At 34.1% G+C, this 20619-nt stretch overlaps 1 protein-coding gene across 1 annotated transcript; it reads right to left on the bottom strand.

Annotated features, from left to right (window-relative positions):
• Window positions 1-2865: 2865 nt before the first annotated feature.
• Window positions 2866-10425, bottom strand: LOC146920350 (mitochondrial phosphate carrier protein 1, mitochondrial-like). The gene is made up of 7 exons (XM_085713760.1): window positions 10301-10425; window positions 9946-10198; window positions 8722-9071; window positions 8578-8621; window positions 7543-7757; window positions 7329-7453; window positions 2866-3364 (listed from the first exon to the last, which is right to left on the bottom strand). The coding sequence occupies exons 2-7, from the start codon at window positions 10081-10083 to the stop codon at window positions 3316-3318; spliced, it is 921 nt and encodes a 306-aa protein (XP_085569886.1). The 5' UTR covers window positions 10084-10198; window positions 10301-10425; the 3' UTR covers window positions 2866-3315.
• Window positions 10426-20619: the final 10194 nt, after the last annotated feature.

Genomic DNA, 20619 nt, shown 5'->3' with positions numbered 1-20619 from the left:
AAAATCAAATCAAACCCACAATCTACCACCGATTAAACTATCATGCTTTAAAAAACACACAAAATACATTTTTTATGGAAGGAAGAGGAAGATGAAAATGATGAAAAACAATTTGTCTATATATAGGAAAAAATCATATATTAGTTTAGAAATGAGTCATAACTAATTTTGATTGGGTCTTAAAAAGAAAATGAGTCATATCCATTTTATGATTGGTTGATAAAAAACAAATGAGTCATAATCAATTACGATTGGTTGATATTATTAAGATTAAGATATGAAATAAAACATTAAATGCACCTTTCAACATAAGGTTGCCACGTGTACTTTTAAAAAAAAATAGTGCAAATGTTTATAATAGAGATTTGAAACGGAGGAAGCGTATCTTAAAAAGTGTTGTATTCAATTTCTTTAAAAACCAAAAACAATGTTCTCTTCGATGGAAAATGGAGTACTGAATAGAATGACATCTCATTAAAAAAAAAATTTTTTTATAGAAAACGACACCTAATTATTTAATTAATTAATCAAAGTACTACTATAATCAGAGGGCATGATACAGAACCTGCAGGCACAAAGTTCTTCAAGTTCTAACAATTCTTTGATCATTGGTCATTTCAATGAGTTTAATGAAATTGTTCAATCCCTATCCAATTGAGTCACACATTGCGTAATGCGTTGGCGGAACAGTAACCAAGTCAAATAAAAGTTCTATTTAAGTTTTATATTATACTCCCTCCGTTTCAAAATGAGTGTCGTTTTAGGTGTTTACACACATATTAAGAAATGCAATGATTAAGAGAAAGAGAATGGTTATTTTACCAAATTATCCTTATTAACTATTGGTTAGTTTTAAAAGTAATGCTTTGGAAGTAGTGTGCATGGTATTAATTGGAGGGTACAATTGAAAAGAAAAAGTTATTATTGCATTGGAAACCGAAAGCGACACTCATTTTGAAACAAATTTTTTTGGCTAAAGCGACACTCATTTTGAAACGGAGGGAGTATTAAGGATAGTTGTTGTAAAGGTTCATGCTAATGAGGGAAATCTTCAAAAAGAAGATATTTTTTGTAAGTATAACTAGGAAAATCTACAAATCCGGTATGCTTTCAATTAAAAATAAACTTCTCGATGCTTCCATTTTCGAATACAAAATATAATTTAACTTTTGTACAAATCCGGAGCTTTAATGAAATGACAGCAAAATTTTGTTACTTCTTCATGTTATGTCCAGATCCGGAGTTTTTTCTCACTCCCAAATTGGAGTTCCTGATCTTTTTTCAGTTTTAGTTGAGGCAGTGAACAAGGGGAAAGGTGGAGAGGAAAGTTATGGTCAACAAATGAGGTGAAATTGCGAAAGAGAAAGGAATCGTGGAAGAGAGGTAAAAAGTATGAGTGAGATAGAGCTAATGGGTTGAATTTGGTGCTGCTAGACCATGATAAGTTTAGTCACTTGATCTAATCTAGTGATGGAAAAAATTGGTCCATAATGGACCAATACTCCCATTGGTCCAACCTAAACGCCACCAGTGACTGTATATAGTAGTTGGGTTGTCTTTACACAATTGGAGTTGCCTTTAATTTTGATGGTTTACTTCCGTTGGTGTTGGTGTTTGTGTCTTTTCCTTTACTAGAGTTATAGAATTTGTATTTTTCGTTACATTCCAAGCCACACAAGTTGGAATGGTCTTTTGAGTACTTTGTAGCATTAAACAGATAGAGTTTATTTTAGATGTTAGCTTGAGGGAGAACTCAAGAATTTAACTTAATAACAAAGTGAAAACAATCAATGTTATTGTTTGTCTGAAACTCTTGTTAACTTGAGAGTTATACAAATTTTTTGTTGTCATTTGAATTACCTTTACTATTATGTGGTCCAAAAATCACGTAGTGTTTGAAAAAAATAACTCATGTCTTGTATGCTGGTACAACAAAAAAAATACAAAGTTTGTGTTGTATGCTAGAAATGTCACACGTAATCTAGAAATAAACCATATATAGTGTTTATTAAGCGGACCAGTTCTTATCTTGTAATCTAGTTTTGTAAGATTGAGTTAGAATTTAAATCTAATTTAGGGTTCAACACCGATATAACCCATGGTCACATGTTCAATACCAATATCATCCACTCGTGTAAAATTTCGATAGTTGACAATTATTACAAACCCATTTTGTAAATATGAGTTAAACTTAGAACCCAAGTTTTTAGACCAAGGATTAGATACTCATATTCTTGTCAATGCTACTCACCTATCACCATTCAGGTATGTGTCATTGTTATGAGGGTTGAGAGGGAGATAGTTGGGTCCATAACCCTACCTTATGGATACAATTTGGCTTGACATGATCATGAATTAGGAGTTAAAAAGGACAATAGATAAACGGGACCGACTCATTGTGCTCCAAAAATTTCGCAGTTGATTATGACACAATACATGTCACATAGCCAATAGTGAAACCTGCACCTTCAATAACAAACCACATCACGATGAGTTTTTAAAGCCATTTGATGAATGGTGACAACACAGTGTGTGTCCCCTCTTCAAATCTACACTCTCGTGAGTTTATGAGCTTTGCTGTTACCAACACTTTCAATAATGGCGTCTTCTATGTTTCATTTGCTTGATGTTTGATAATGACAGACAAATCTAACTTTGTCCTCAAATCAATTCCAAATAATTTTTTGCTGACATGGATGTTTCTATTTACATCATCTATTGAACAGTGAAATGTTTGTTTTTCATGTGTTAGAAATAGCATCCAATAATATCAAAAATTGTGAAAAGAGTGAAAACGACCAAGATAATGTTAATGAGTATTACAAGAATTCAAGATAAGATAATTGAGTGGAGCACACCAAGAAGTATGGCCAAAACCAAAAATGGTAACTTGCCAGCACAAGCATTGCTAATAAATCTTTTATATTTTTGTTCTTTCTGTATCTCAGTATGATACATTACTTCTGGTAGATGTTCCAACATATATGATCTCATCGGCAATTGCAAAGACTAATCTTTCGTGTCAGATAGGACAACATGGGTAGCAAAGTTCTTCCCCTAGAGTTGGATGTTGTTGCATTCACAAGAATTGGATTTGAACAGAAACCACTAGCTAAGCTCAAAAATATTTAGACCATCTCATCCAAACCTTTTTTGAGTTTTCTGAACCATATTCTACAAACTTAATGAGAGGCTATAATGACAAATTTAAGAAGAAAACAAAACTTCTGCAAACTACTCTTATGTATACAATCAAATGTCTTGTAATCATACACAGCCAACAAAAAAGTGTGACTGCAGAATATTTCTTTAAATCTAGCCAGACCCTTCTTCTAAGTCGGTTGCGACTTCACCACTAGTTGGCCTGCAAGGTTTCAAAATATTTAAATAAAATCAGAAAATAGAGTAGGAGGGGAGTAATTTTTTGTTGGAATGTGTGCATTGAATTTAATTTTTGAATTTGTAATAAATAATGCACAAACTTGAGAAAATATTTCTACTTTTGGGTTCCTTAACATGTGCCCCAAGGGCACAAGTTAGCATGACCCCAAATAAATTTGAATGTTAAATCAAACTACTACTAGTCAGCAGAGCTGTCAAATGAGCTAAGTTCATCCCAGCCCGCCTCGGTCCAGTGGGCTAGCACATATAAATGAGTTGTATTGGGCCAGCCCGCTTGTTACATGGACAACTAAAATTGAACCCAACCTAAACATGAACAAGCTATGAGGCTCGATGAACCAGTTTGACCCGTATTTCAACAAAACTACTCTCTTTTATCACAGACACCAAAAGATAAATGACACAAATTATTTCTTTGGAAGACTATAATTACTAAAATATGTGTGCCATTTATGTGAAATTTTGATTGATAAGGAATGCACCAACATTTATGCTCATATGTAAATCAATGTAAATATACCACATAACGACAACGTCCATCAAATAAACATGCCTTCACGAAAAAATAACATTGCCCCTAAATTGATTCCCTTATTACATAACAATCAAAATCATATAGCAGTCCAAAGAAAAGCTCTGAACGCAAACATGCATAGTGATATATAAAAAAACATATATAGGTCGATTGACACAGTGGCATGACATGACAGACAAGAACTCTCCGAAAGCACAAACAGTGGTTACAATACTGTGTCCGTCCCTCCCCTCCATCCCTCTCTCTTGCAAGACAGCCTAATATATACTATGTTAAGCAGAAGGTAATTGATGGTTTGTGTTACAAATTAAAGATCCAGTCTATTAAGTGTAGAAGAAGTTATAGGATTTTTTAAGATTAAAAGAGGAGAGAAAGGATAAAAATTTCAGATTATGATGAATATGGTTTAATATGATTGATAGTTTTTATTTCATACAAAAATACTAAATACTATCCCTTATTCTTTTTTATAATTTGGATTGAATCTAACTCAACCCCATAAAACCGGCCTGAAAGGTGACATATGTCTTCCACTTATAAACCCATATCACATCCAATATGGGACTCTCAACACATGCCCCTCATGGCTAGGAATAGACATCTACTACTTGACCCGAGTAGCCCGATTACAATTGGTCCAACGGATCTAGGATAGTCTCTGATACCGCCTTAGAATTCAGATTGGATCGAACTCAACCTCACAAAATAGGCTTGTAAGGCGAAGAAAGTCTCCCATTTATAAACACCCTCCTCCCTCCTGGACATATCACATCCAGTGTGGGACTCTCAGCAATACCAATACAAGATCCCAAATCCTAATTAAATAAGTAAAGAAATTGTGATAATAACTAAAAAATGTGAAACTAATATTAAGGGATAATCTAAGATACTATAAGATATTTTCATATCTTTCAACAATACCCCTTAAATTAAAGCTTACAATTTTTAAGATTACTACAAATGTATTCTTTGAAAGTGAAAAATAACCAAATAATATAATTTGATTTTGAAAATTAGCTGGGACAAATCACATATGGAACAAGAATCGAGACCAAATTGCAGCTAAGACAGATGCAACTACGAAAACATATTGATGCCAGCCTAACTGATGGAGACCTAGGAAGCCCAATACGCCCTAATGGAACAAAGAATGAAGAAGCACTAAATGACTTATGGGCGATGACTTTTCTTAATTATTTTAACCATATCTGAATATCCGATTGAAGAGTTACGTGATGTGTTTGAAAGCTAACAGAATTATTTACTAGTCGTATTTGTAGGTTTAGACTAATCTGGCTTCTATCATGGTGAAATCTGAGCTTGAATTTGCCAGTAGGTGCTACTTTAATAGATTATGAATAGCCTCCACTATTGAATAACTCTAAATAACCTAGTAATCTCCTTGTTTTGGGACTTCGAATGAATTTTGAATTTGCACTCCTTTGTGAGTTTGTGAGAGCATAGCTCTCTTAAGTTCTTTGATGAACCACCCTTGATTCGTATCAGCATCCTTACTCTTAAGATGAGTCCTAACCCGATTTGTCACTCTCTAATAATGTAGCGTCTTCTTTCATATCTATCTTTATCAATCTTTTAGCTTTTGTTATTTATTTCTTATTGCTGTGCTACTTTCGTTGTTCTGTCTTTTAATATATTTGTAGGGGACAAAGCTTTGATCTTTGTTCCCTCTTCTCCAAAACGAAATAGTGCCCACTTGAGGGTAAAGGTTCAATCCTAAGGATCCCTTTCTAATATTCATTCAATAACTATTGATTCAAATTTATATTGTGATGCAATACTATTATGTGCGCCAACTTTACAAGAAAATAAAGTGTTACTTTGTTCTTTCTTCCTCAAAGGAAGTCAATTGCATCATTTACTTCCATCAAGGCAGAACCTTTATTGCTTGTTTCTTCGTCTCACTTTTATTCTCATAGTTAAACAAGAATCAATTTGACGACGGTCCTTAAAAACTAAATGTGTCCACCAATGGATCACTTCACAAACCACAACTAAGACAAAAACAACACAACTAAGACAAAAACAATGGTGTCAAAATGCCACACACAAAAATACCATTGCAAACCGCAACTGAGACAAAACCAATTCAAAACCGCAACTGAGACAATATCAATATCAAACAGCAACAGAGACAGTGATAGTATCAAACTACAGCTGAAAGATTCTTAAAGTGCGACAAAGATGAGATCGCATAAGAGAGATTATGAACATGCCAAAAAGATCACACAATGGAGGATAACTTATAAACACAATACGAGGATAACATAACAGAGGAGAGCTTCAAAACACAAACAAAAGAAAAAGACTATAAACGCTAACCCTTACTTTAATACTAGAGTCAAATCCTAAATAAATAAATAAATCATGATAATGACTAAGAAATATGCAAATAACCTTAAGAGATAAAATATGCTCTGTTATAATTTCAAGATACTATAATATTTTTGTCATATTGTTAGGACTTAAGCACATGAAGAGAGCCCGACCCAAAAGACTAGTACATTAGGTGGGACACCTCCCAACACATATCTTCTAACCACAGTCAAGATCGTGATTTTTTTTTTTTTTTGAAGTCAAGATCGTGATCTTACTTGTAAGATCGTACGATTTTACGATCTTTAGATTTTATGACGCTCAATTTGGTAGGTTGTAGTGCTTGTAAGTAGGACCGGTAACATCAGACGACTCTCGGAACGATCATTACATGAGCAGTGCTCAATCAGCAATCATTTTGTGGGTCCAGTTCTGCAACCTGGTTGCTAGAAAACCTATTTTTCTGGATGAAAATGGAAGCCCTAACACGGGCATCTCTCCGTGCAGTTTCCCCTCCCCACCTCTCTCTCTCAACTCTAAGACTACTCTCCCTTGCACATCTCTGCGTATTTGTTAAAAAATTGGTGTTTTGTGTATTTGCCTATTTAGAGTTGTTAAGCAGCGTGTAATACTACTTTAGCTTAGGTTTATATTTTCTGACTAGAGTTATATATGACCTTGTAGATTTTGAATTTAAGTTTGCTAAAGTGTTTGTAGTGATTCAAAGGTTGAGAAAGAGAGAGTTGGATTATATCAACTTTGTACGATCTTACGATCCCACAACTTACGATCTTCACTCCCCTTTCCGATCCTAAGCAAAATCTCGATTTTGACTACTTTGCCTCTAACATTAAGGTTCACTTCCAAACTCAATAATCAACAGTTATTTCAGACTAAATTTCATTAAATTTTAATGGGTCTATATCTTTCTCCAATTTTGTCTTTTACTTTGCTATTATCCACAGATAAATAATACTTTAACAAGAGAAAAGAATGCAACAGAGCAAACTATAAAGGAATAAATATGACTTAAAAGTTTAGGAAGTAATGCACTTACAGTCCGCCTAAAACTTTGATAGTGTCGTAGAAAAACCATTGCAAAGTTATAGAAGGACCAACAAGCAACATTCTAATAGGAAGACTCCTGGTAAATAAATTGGCTAGCCCAATTTTTCTGATAGCCTGCCATAAAATAAGTGGAACACAATTAGTACAAGTACAACAGAACAAGACTAAATGGTAAACCAAATGAATTGCAAAGAAGCAAATACCAGAACAAGACTCTCGGCTTTTCTGTTATAAAGAGAAGCTACTATATTATCAGCAGGATTAGAAACAAAGCTACCAACGGATCCAGCGGTATAACCAGCTAAACATGTCACACCTAGCTGTTGAGCTTTTGAACATTCCTCCTTTTTTCTTTTGACAACATTGCGATACAAAAAATCAACAGAATGCTCGAATGTTGAGAACATAACCATGGAAACTGTCCAACAAAAAAAAACAGGATACTCAATATTCAGTTCAGTGATGAACATGTGCACGAGTTATAGACTTATAGCTCACTATCACTGAAACTACAAATTTCATCACCATCACAGGAACTTGGTCAAAAGAACGTAGTTTCAACAAAATAATTGCAACATAATCCAGAAGAATATACTGAACACTCACCATGCTTAGCTTTAAAGAAGTTTATTGTTATTTTATAATTTATAATTCAACATCTATTTCACTATTACAACATAGTCACAGGAAACATAATAATTTAACATAATCCAAAAGAATAGACTGAATACTTAGCATGCATAGCTTCTAAAAGCTAATGATACTTTAGCATTAAAAATCTTTTGTTAGTTTATCAACCAACTGGTAACTAATGCCCTATAACCTGATCAATCAAATAGTTTCTCAGACCTCAGCATGTGACTAACAATAAACGATTCAGCAAAAGAAAATGAAGAAAATTTCCAGACACTAAGTAGGCCAGATATGATAAAGATACCAAAACATATACCAAAGAGAAAAGCAAGGCGTAAAAATTTAATAGATTTTTTTCAGCTAAACATTTTAAGTCGACCAATTTCCAGCTAAACATCTTTAAGTATACAGTTATATTATATGCTAGAAGATTTCCAGCTAAACATCTTTAAGTATACAGTTATATTATATGCTAGAAGATTTCACAAGATAGAATAGCAGCCAGCATAAAGATAGTGTTCATGTTTCGTTAATTTTTTAATATAAAGTTGTACAGCCCTAACTAGTGCAAGATTAAATAAAGTTTCAAGAGATGGTGAAATTACATGGAATGTTTCGACCCAAAAGTGGAACAAGTCCACGGTAGAATCTGCAAGCAGTACATAAAATAGAAGATAAATAATCAAAATCATGTCCTAAAGATAGATGCACATCAAGTAGTAAACGAACGTATTGAAATCTTTCTTTACCCTCGTGCGCCTTCTGCTGCATATACCTTTGGAAAGCCGTCAAACATGCCCTTAGCATAACTAGGTTGTGCTTGAACCCTGACTTTAACAGCTTCAAATGGACATAGAGCTAAATTGGCAAATACTTCAGCAGATGCACTACTAAGAAAATATACAAGACTTCTGTGCTGGTCTACCAATACATTGGAGTAAACTCCCTTAAAATATTCGTAGAGACCAAATCTGCACCCTCCTTGAGCACCATAGCCAAAGAACTTGCCTGTCCATCCTTTCCACAGGACAGAAGGCCCTTGTTCCCTCAATAACGTAGTAAAGCACGATGAAATACTGTAATATTTAATTGGGTGCACCTACATGTAACAACATCACTTCCTCCATTAAATATGATAACGCGAACAAGATCAATTCTAAACATTAGGGTGGAAAATCATTCTCACAAAGGGTAGCCAAAAATAGTCAAGTTTTCCACATTTTGTTCTGTCTTAACCCTCCAGTTCCTAGAGAAACGGCCCTGATAATCTAAGAGTTCAGCTGAGAGGTAAGTAAAGTCCGACCAATGATTGTTCCAGTCAGGTTCAAACTCAGAAACTCCCAAATTTTTCCACATTTTTTATGCATTAGTGTGAAAAATCATTCTCAAACATAAAGGGTAGCCCCAAAAAAAAACTAATCTGTTTTTCCATGTATTTTGTTACTAAACATTAGGGTGCAAAATCACTCCCAGACCTATAAGGGCAGCCCAAAAAAACTGTTTATCCAAATATATTGTTACTAAACATTAGGTTGCAAATTCATTCTCATCCATAAAAGGGTAACCATAAATATTCAACTTTCCCACATTTTTTGTCCATTAGTGTGAAACATAACTCTCAAGCATAAAGGGTATCCAAAAAAAAACTAATGTTTTTCCATCCCACATAAATTGCTACTAAACAATAGGGTCCAAAATCATTCTCATCCATGAAAGGTTAGCCAAAAAATTTCAACTTTTCCACATATTTTGTCCATTAGTGTGAAAATCACTCTCAAACATAAAGGGCATTCTAAACAAAACCTATTACTAAACATTAGGGTACAAAATCATACTCAACACAAAAGGGTATCTAAAAAATCCAATTTTTCCACTTCCCCATTTCTAAAACCTAATCAAACAAACTAAAAAAACTACTTCATTATCATGAAACAAAGAAATTAAATAAAAAATGGAATAAAAATGCAACCAACCTGCATGTTAACTTTCAAAACATCAAGAGGAGTTGTAGCAAGATGAGTGGTACCAGCACTGAGCATTCCTCCAATGGTGCAAAGGGCATAATACCTTGGCGTTAATTCTTGTGCGATTCCTCCTTCCATGGCCGCCATGATCCTTTTCTTCAGTGTTAAAAATCACGTTACTGTTAGCTCCATTTATTCCTTCACTGAACTCTTTCACGTGTTTTGATTGAAAAAAGATGATTTTTGATGCTTTGTGCTTTTTCTAGAAAGAGAAAGAATAAGGAAGAAAATTAGAGGTTGTTAAAGTGACACAAAACACATAACAACACAACACAAATGTAGTTTGAAATGAATCTGATTCTACCTGCTTAATGTTAATTGCCTCAAAAGTCAAAGAATGCCCCCATTTTGTTGGAACTTCTTAGGCCGTTCGAAAAGCTACTAGAGTTTATTGCCCCAAAATCATTCAATTACATTTTTTTTTATTATATTTCAATTTAAAAATCATTCAATTACATTTTTTTTTATTATATTTCAATTTAAATTAGTGATTTTCACGTAGATCTAGGTTTTTTCTTCATGATTTTTTTTTTGTGGTGGCCGGGGTTCGAACCCCCGACCTTTCATATTTTATGCATTATCCATATCAACTGAGCTATGCTTACGAGGACTTTTCTTCATGATTTTATCATGTGAGTACGAGTGTGATGGTATGTTGTTCATCGTCTTATGCGGCGTTATTTGAATTTTCATCTTGTTGTTGCGGTGTTCATTTGATTCACATCGAAAGATCGATTATTCATTTGGGCGCCAACATTGCGGATTCGGAGACATGAGTATTTCAGTCACTTTAATTTTAGAGAAATATTAACGAGTGCCCCCGAGCACTCTTTAAGCACTTTAATTAGTAAGTTTTTTATGAAAAATTGTGTATTGAGTGCATTGAGAATTGTAATAGTTGACTTTTTAAAAGAATAATTGTTAAATTTGGTATGCTTAAATAGTGCCCCGGGGCACTCGTTAACAAGACCCTTAATTTTATCATATATTTTTGTACATTATGTCGTTATACTATTAATTTAAATGTTGTGAGTTTGTTCGCAGATTCATCCTTTATGTTTTTAGCAGTGTTGAATGATGTATTCTATCGATTTGAATGAATGAATATCGTTTTGTTTTTGTCATAAAAAAATCACTATTTGGTCCGTTTCGTAAGTTTAACTCAGTTGATACCTATAAAAACAATAGGCTTATTCAATCACCTGGTCCCTTAACTTAATTGATTGTCTCAATTTGGTCCCCTAACTATAATTTGTATCAATTTGGTCCTCTATGTTTTGCTTTGTTATTAGTTTTAGTCCTTTCTGTTAGTTTCTCTCAAAAAAACGTGAACAGAAAGGACTAAAACTAGGAACAGAGCAAAACATAGGGGACCAAATTGGTACATAAGTTAACGTTCTTTTTAGAGAAACTACCAGAAAGGACTAAAACTAATAACGAAGCAAAACATAGGGGACCAAATTGGTACAAATTATAGTTAGGAGACCAAATTGAGACAATCAATTAAGTTAAGGGACCGGGTGATTGAATGGGGTTTGAAACTCAGTTTCTCTATTTTTCCACATTTTTAAAAATGCGTGATCTAACCACTAAAATACTCGGAAAAAAAAAAATCATTCATTATTTTGTCTTGAAAGTAAAGACCTTAGACATTTACGCATCTGAAATTTGTGACTAGACCAAATATGTCTTGATTTTGAATTACGTCAAACAATTTGATCTTTTGTTAACTTGTATCTACTATTAATATAATAAAATTATTGTAAAAAAATATAGCAGTTATTTTTTATAGGCTTAAATATGTGTTCGGTCCCTGCAAATAGGCCTCAGTTGAATTTTAGTCCATGTACTTACTAATCCTCCCAAACCTTCCCTGCAAATATTAATCACTTAAAATTTGGTCCAAATTAAGTTAATCCGCCTACGTGGCAGGTGATTAGCGACGTGGCGCCTACGTGGCATCTGGTGACTGGGTAAGGACCTCGCTGACTCAGCTTTTTACACCTGAACTTCCTATTTTGCCCTTAATGAAAGTAGAGAAAGGGGAAATGACTATTATGCCCCTTCCTTCTTCCTTCCACCACCATTGATCTCTTCCATCACCACCACCACCAACCTCAATGAACCCAGCAACAACAACAACCCATATGAAAGGAAAAAAAACCAAGATGAACAAAAAAAAATCAGTACAAGACCAGGACCGAATTTTCACAGTCAAACATACCAGGACCGAAAATCAAATTCAAAACAACACAAATAGAACCAAGTTCAAATTCAAAACAAATTCAGCCAACAAATAGGACCAGGACCGAATTTTATCATAATTTAGCCAACAACACAAAATCAAATTCAAAACAAATAGAACCAAGTTGAATCCAACTACTTATTACCCCCCCCCCCCCCAAGATTCAGAAAAGTTAATTAGCCAACAACACAAAATCAAATTCAGAAAAATTTATTTTCGCACAATACACAATCATGAACCAAGATTCAGGACCGCCGTTTTGAAATCGATTTACCACCGTTTTGTTACAGCATCGCCGTTTTGAAATCGATTCACCACCATCAAGTTACATCATCGCCGTTTTGAAATCGATTCACCACCATCAAGTTACAACACCGCCGTTTTGAAATCGATTCACCACCATTTTGTGACAGCACCGCCGTTTTGATGATTGTGGTGATGAATTTCAAACCGTTGTTGTCTCTTCTCACTTTCGATTTGTAGTTTTCGGCGCACTTGCATCTTCGTTTCAAGTTCTAGGTGAGCGACTGCAGTTTCACACCTGAGAAGAAAATAGATTGAATCTGAATGGGTTTTGGAGAAGGAAGAAGACAAGGGTATCTTGGTAAATTTGCATGGTCATCGGTTCTACTGCCAGTGCAATATTTAATTACAGTGGAAGTTGGTGTTGGAGGTGAAGTTGCCGAAGAAGAAATCGGAGTCGGTTTGCTGGGTTCGCCGCTTTATGAGCTTCGCGGTGCCTTTGGTCTGTACGACAAGGACAAGAACGGCCTCATCTCTGCAACAGAGCTTCAGAGCTTCTTTATTTATTTTGTGGAGGAAGTGACGGTGGAGGAGAGAGTGTCGGTGGTTGGGTCGAGGGAGTTGTGGAGGTGAAGGAGAATAAGAAGAAGAGAAAATGTTCAGAATGAAGTGGGAAGAAGATAGGGTAGAAAGAAGTGGAAAGCCAGGGGTACTATTGTCTTTTCGCGCATCTCAGATTTCATTAAGGGCAAAAATGGAACTTCAAGTGGTAAAAGCTGAGTCAGCCTAACACATTCCCAGTCACCAGATGCCACGTAGGCGCCACGTCGCTAATCACCTGCCACGTAGGCGGTTTAATTTAATTTGGACCAAATTTTAAGTGATTAATATTTGCAGGGAAGGTTTGGGAGGATTAGTAAGTACAGGGACTAAAATTCAACTGAGGCCTATTTGCAGGGACTGGACACATATTTAAGCCTTTTTTATATTTTACAAGTGCGGTACAAAGTATGTTTAAAAAAAAGTGTGGTACAAAGTATCTTTTGAATTATGTCACTTACGGTCAAATTAATTCGTATTGATTGTCGATATGTATGTTCGACTATTGAAATTATTAACAACGAGCGAATACAAATTTTTATTATTATAATTTTTGTGTGTTGATTAATTAAAATTTGTTCACTTTATTTTTTACTTTTATAATCAATATTCCAGAGAATTATTTTAAAATACACATCTATTTTAGATTTTTTTGGTTATAAATGTTATACGGCCTACATGTGGCTCATACAAGCTAACCCGAATGGGTAGCGGATTACTTAAGGCAAGGCTAAAAATCCCAAGAAAAGAAAAATTCGAGCCAAAAAGTTTAAAGTCTAAATCTTGTAATTTACTATGTTTAACGGGCCGGTTGTGATAGCTCATTTTGACAGCTCTATTAATTAATATTTTTAATATGATCTTTCGGTACCATCTTTGATATGAAAAATTAATTTGGGGATGTTTGAGTCTTTAAGAGAACAAGAGATGAAGATTGAGTTTTTTTTTATATAAATAATTTGAGTATTTAATTTTTTTATTTTTTGGGTTAGAAGAGGGATGATGATCGTGATGAAGAAAAATAGAAGGGAAGAAGATGAAGAAAAATAGAAAAAACATTAATTGTTGGTGGTTTATTGTAAGACACAATAGACATGCATGATTCAATAATCCTTCTTTTTGAAAAAGTTCAAAGGCTAAATTAAAAAAAAATAAGATTTTGATGGACTATCTACGGTATTGGTATACCTTATATATTTGAGATTAAAATTAAATATATTTATTAACAAATATTTAATTTATCCAAAACAATATTTACAAAAAGTTTGGAAGAAGTTTAACGTGTGCAATTTTAGAGATTTAATGTGAAATGCTAATTGTGGTTGATATATATGGTTAGCATTTTTTTTTTTTTTACAATGGAGGCAATGAAGTTTGAATCTAGGACCTCATGCTTGCTTACCACTTAAACTCTTCACCTCTAGACCAATCATAGCGGCTTATATGGTGAGTCATTTCGTTAACCTTTTCTAGCTTAATCAAGGTGTTGGGTTTGAATTCAGCCTCAGACATTCAGCAACGTTAAAACTCTTAGGGAAGAGTTTGCCATCCATTTATGTCTCAGAAAGCTCGAGATAGTAGTCTCCGCAATTGTACGTGCGGAAGACACCTGGTTTACATAAAAAAATCTTTTAGTCCTAAATTTGCCTCAAAAATATATGTCTGAAAAGCTCAGTTTAAAACCTCTTTTTTTGTGTAATTTTCTAACAAAATAACATTAAAAAGGCGCGTTCTATTTCTAAATAACTTTGAAAGCGGTGTCTCTTGTAACACTCTATTTTATTATTTATTTATTTGTTTGAGTTTAGAGTCTTTTCTTTTATAAATTCATTAATATATTTGATAAATGATATTTTTGTTGTGTGTTAATATTTATTAGTAGCCCCTATTTATATATTTAGTGGAAGAATATATTTAGTGGAGAAATATATTTAGTGGAAGAATATATTTAGTGGGGAAATATAATTATTTAGAATAATGAGGCTTTGGGGCAGAAATGGAATTAAGAGAAAATAAATAGGTTAAGGTTTATATAAAAAGGAGAGCTAGAGTTAGAAAATTATATTACGTGCAAAACTGTTTTGGAGAAAGAGGAGTAACCTAGAGAAAGAGGAGAAACCTAGAGAAGAGAAGAGTCAGAGAAGAGAAGTCTGTATAATCCTTGCAATCAATCAATCTAAGGTAAGGGTGGGATTAACTTTCTCTAATTTTAGGTTGTATAATCCTCAAATTGAGTTTAGCATGTTGTTGTTTGTGAATTTGGGAATTAGGTTTTGAAGTCGTAATTGGTTGTTAATAGAGTAGAAAATCCATTGAATTTGTGTATAATTGATGTTCAAGTTGTAGAATAATCATAGGTTAAGTTTTCTATCAAATTTGGGATTTGGGTAGATGAAATTTGGGTTTTTGGGTGAAAAATGGAGTTTTCCCAAGAGCTACCTCTGACAACATTCTCTGTTTAATGTTTTTGCGTCTTTTTCACATGTTTCTGTTTTGAATTGGCTTTTGGTGTAAACATGAAAGTTTTAGATAATTGTGTTAGCTTTCCAGTAGCCTTGGTTTGACATGAAAATATCTTGTGGATAATTTATTATGTTTTTACAAAGATGCATGATGAATTGTTGATGTTTAAATACGATGTTATATGATGTTGCTTATGATTGATGGATTATGATATTATGATGCGAAGTCGTTGATGTTGTCGTTGCCGCTGTTGTCGTCAATGTCGTTAAGGTTGTAAGTTGATGTCGTTGCCGCTGTTGTCGTCAATTTCGTTAAGGTTGTAAGTTGTCGTCAATGTCGTTAAGGTTGTAAGTTGTTGTCGATGTCGTTGAAGTTGTTGGTTGTTGTTGTATTGCTGTTGAATCCATGCATCATCATTAAAGTTGGGGGCTTGATGCCCTGTTGAATGCATAGTCATTCATATATAAAGTTGGGGGCTTGATTCCCTGTTGAATATATAAAGTTGGGGGCTTGATGCTCCGATGAATGCTTAATCATTCATACCACGTTGAGAGCCTATGCTCTATAAGTTGGGGCTTGATGCCCTGATTGGTACCACATGCATAGTGCATTGTCAAGTTGATGTTGTTGTCGTTGCATTGTCGTTGATGTTGAGTTGTCGGTGTTGTCGTCGTGTTGTCAAGTTGTCGAAATAATTAATGAGTTGTTATTGAGAAATTATGTGAAGCATTAACATTGTTAACTGTTGTTGTTTATGTTGTTAAATTCTGTTGATGAATTATATGCTTATTATTGTTGAATGTGAATCTCACCCCTTCTGTTTGAATGTTGCCTCTACGTGGGTAACATGCAGATGACCAAGATTAGCTGCTGATGTGAGTTGACTCTCTCACGCGTCGTCTTAGGGTCGCTCTGATACGTAACGGGATGGAGATATTTGCATTGTTTTCCATTTGTTACGTATTACTATGAATTATGTTGATGAACCATTGAAATGGAATTTTTAAGAAGTTGTTTATGTTGAGGACGTAGTGTCATTTGTTGAATAATGAAATGTTTTTCTGTTGCGATGTAATTTGAATTATCGATAAAAGATGTTTAAATAAATAGTGATTTTACTCTATTTATCTTTTAAAGAAGTGTGACATCCTGTTTAAGTTGAATACTCTGATTTTTATGTATTATTTTACATGTTGGGAAAACGGGGTGTTACAATTGGTATTAGAGCAGGTCGGTCCGTCCGGCCAAGTAGATAAGTCGTTGTGTCGTGTGACGGTTGATACTGTCGTTGTGTTTTCTAATTAATGGTTATGTTTTATTATGTGATCATGTTTAACTGACTAACTTTAATGTGGTTTTTGCGTATTGTTTGAAGTTTCTATTTTGTTATATATAGTTTAAGATATTTAAGCAATAATTAAATTCATTCTCTCTTGTGCTCTGAATTTCGAGGACGAAATTCTTTTAAGTGGGGGAGAGTTGTAACGCCCTATTTTATTATTTATTTATTTGTTTGAGTTTAGAGTCTTTTCTTTTATAAATTAATTAATATATTTGATAAGTGATATTTTTGTTGTGTGTTAATATTTATTAGCATCCCCTATTTATATATTTAGTGGAAGAATATATTTAGTGGAGAAATATATTTAGTGGAAGAATATATTTAGTGGAATAATATATTTAGTGGGGAAATATAATTATTTAGAATAATGAGGTTTTGGGGCAGAATTGGAATTAAGAGAAAATAAATAGGTTAAGGTATATATAAAAAGGAGAGCTAGAGTTAGAAAATTATATTACGTGCAAAATATTTAAGAAGAAATGACTATATAATATTTTCTTTTGTGTTCTATGTCCTCAGTGGAGCTTTTAAATTTAGAGGGGCCTGCAATGCTGTTCTATCTCTCACAGAGAAAGATGTTTCTAAAGGTGTTATAACACCTTTAGCAGAGACTGCCGTGATTTTGGGCGTATTTTGGGTATCTCTAGTGCCCATCCCTTTGTACTATTTTGTTTCCTCTCTATATTATATTTATATTTGCAATAAAAAAAGAGGAATGATATTTTGACATCCAATTTCAAACAACTTTAGGTGTGACAACTTTTTTTCCTCTATTCTTATTGGACAATAACAATAGAGAGAGAATAAAAGTACAATGAGAGTATGAGAGAGAGAGTTGTCACCAAAGTTGTTAAAAATAGTTGTCAAAATATCATTCCTCATAAAAAAAACAATGTTTGCATTTACTGTTTCTTTATTCTTTTGAAATCGGTTGCTGTTCTAACAGCTAGAATTTAACAAACAATTTTTGCCTCGTATGACCTACATCAAACAAGAATTCGATTTGGAAAAGGATCCAACACTCGAAGGGTTAATTGTATCAATGTCTTTTATAACTGGAACTGTTGTCACCATATTTTCTGGAACAATATCTGATTTGGTTGGAAGACGACCAATATTGATAACATCTTCTATTATGTATATCATTGGTGGTTTGGTAATGTTGTGGGCTCCTAATGTTATGGTTGTTCTCTTGTCGAGGATAATTAGCGGCTTTGCCATTGCTCTTGCTGTTACTTTTAATACTCTTTACCTATCTGAGATAACACCACCTGATATAAGAGGACAATTGAACACTCTTATTCAGTTTGCTTGTTCTGGTGGAATGTTCTAAATTTCACAGTGGCTAATATTCTGCGACACCCTTCTTTACCACGATTTTGAAACAGTGGCAACATAAACTTAGCCACGATTATGAGTGAAATTTGCCACGGTTTTGACCGTGGCTAACAGCCGCTTTTTTGGTAGTGCGCGTGCCGGTGGAATATTTCTTCTTTAAGGTAGTGAAGAAATATAGGTCTTTTCCACAATATGAGTGGGAAGCTCCAAACTCTTCCCAAATCTCCCAAGGATTATGTTCGGTACCGAACAAATCGTATTCAATAATACTGATATGATTGGGTAAAGGTTTGTTATAAATTTTGTTGTAGGGGAATAATTGTAGAAGTTCATGATCCGTAGGTGTGAAATCCTTATTCGAAGAAGTGTTGAGAGGCATTTTGATAAAAAAAATAAAAAATCTGTTGAATCAAATTAAAACACGTGTTTAAGAGAGCCTCTTCTGATAAGCCAGAATTTTCGCAAGATTTCCTTAAAGATAAAGGGCGTGACTCAACATGACATGTTTTTTTACGGAAACATTAAAGATATGCAATTTTTTTACGAAAACATGTAAGGAACTGAACTGAACTCGTGACCAGCAGCAAAGCCCTTCCCTTTATTTAAATGTATAACACTCATATACAACAATTCAGACGTTAGCTATTCTGAGTCCACCAAATAAAATAAAACAAATTCTGCCAAATGACAATGGGAAAATATGCCGCTGATATTTCCTCCATAAAAGAAGCACATGCTAGAATTAAATCATTGATCCGAAAAACTCCAGTTATGTCCTCCACCTCTCTGGATGATATATCAAGAAGACAACTATATTTTAAGTGTGAAAATTTTCAAAAGAGGTGAGAGATGAATTTTTGATGAATTACATAAATATTTGGATTTTTCCCACTAACTTTTGGAGTTATCTAGTTTACTCTATCTAATACTCTTGAAAAATATTTAAGAAGAAATGACTATATAATATTTTCCTTTGTGTTCTATGTCCTCAGTGGAGCTTTTAAATTTAGAGGGGCCTGCAATGCTGTTCTATCTATCACAGAGAAAGATGCTTCTAAAGGTGTTATAACACCTTTAGCAGAAACTGTCGTAATTTTGGGCGTGTTTTGGGTATCTCTAGTGCCCATCCCATTGTACTATTTTGTTTCCTCTCTATATTATATTTATATTTGCCATAAAAAAACAATGTTTGCATTTACTGTTTCTTTATTCTTTTGAAATCGGTTGCTGTTCTAACAACTAGAATTGAACAAACAATTTTTGCCTCTTGTGCAGGGGGTATGACCTACATCAAAAAAGAATTCGATTTGGAAAAATCCAACACTCGAAGGGTTAATTGTATCAATGTCTTTTATAACTGGAACTGTTGTCACCATATTTTCTGGAACAATATCTGATTTGGTTGGAAGACGACCTATGTTGATAACATCTTCTATTATGTTTATCATTGGTGGTTTGGTAATGTTGTGGGCTCCTAATGTTATGGTTGTTCTCTTGTCGAGGATAATTGGCGGCGTTGCCATTGCTCTATCTGTTACTTTTAATCCTCTTTACATATCTGAGATAGCACCACCTGATATAAGAGGACAATTGAACACTCTTACTCAGTTTGCTTGTTCTGGTGGAATGTTCTGAATTTCACCGTGGCTAATATTCTGCGACACCCTTCTTTACCACGATTTTGAAACCGTGGCAACATAAACTTAGCCACGGATATGAGTGAAATTTGCCACGGTTTTAACCGTGGCTAACAGCCGCTTTTTTGGTAGTGCGCGTGCCGGTGGAATATTTCTTCTTCAAGGTAGTGAAGAAATATAGGTCTTTTCCACAATATGTGTGGGAAGCTCCAAACTCTTCCCAAATCTCCCAAGGATTCTGTTCGGTGCCGAACAAATCGTATTCAATAATACTGATATGATTGGGTAAAGGTTTCTTATAAATTTTGTTGTAGAGGAATAGTTGTAGAAGTTCATGATCCGTAGGTGTGAAATCCTTATTCGAAGAAATGTTGAGAGGCATTTTGATAAAAAAATAAAATATCGGTTGAATCAAATTAAAACACGTGTTTAAGAGAGCCTCTTCTGATAAGCCAGAATTTTCGCAAGATTTCCTTAAAGATAAAGAGCGTGTTTTTTTTTTTGGTGAACAGATAAAGGGCGTGACTCAACATGACATGTTTTTTTACGGAAACATTAAAGATGTGCAATATCTGATTTGGTTGGATGACGACCTATGTTGATAACATCTTCTATTATGTTTATCATTGGTGGTTTGGTAATGTTGTGGGCTCCTAATGTTATGGTTGTTCTCTTGTCGAGGATAATTGGCGGCGTTGCCATTGCTCTATCTGTTACTTTTAATCCTCTTTACATATCTGAGATAGCACCACCTG

This window comes from Medicago sativa, chromosome 5, assembly GCF_051527215.1.
Source record: "Medicago sativa cultivar Bolivia chromosome 5, Bolivia_mono, whole genome shotgun sequence".
In the NCBI taxonomy this organism is placed as follows: domain Eukaryota; kingdom Viridiplantae; phylum Streptophyta; class Magnoliopsida; order Fabales; family Fabaceae; genus Medicago; species Medicago sativa.
The sequence above is the reverse complement of the archived record's forward strand: the minus strand, read 5'-3'. Positions and strand labels throughout refer to the sequence as shown.

What these genes read in the sequence shown, in the direction of transcription:
- LOC146920350 (XM_085713760.1), bottom strand. Translation starts at nt 10,083, where the DNA reads ATGGCGGCCATGGAAGGAGGAATCGCACAAGAATTAACGCCAAGGTAT. An exon ending in GCAGCAGAAGGCGCACGAGG is followed by an intron (nt 8,622 to 8,721) that starts GTAAAGAAAGAT and finishes TACTGCTTGCAG; the next exon opens with ATTCTACCGTGGACTTGTTC. An exon ending in ATCAAAGTTTTAGGCGGACT is followed by an intron (nt 3,365 to 7,328) that starts GTAAGTGCATTA and finishes GAAACCTTGCAG; the next exon opens with GCCAACTAGTGGTGAAGTCG.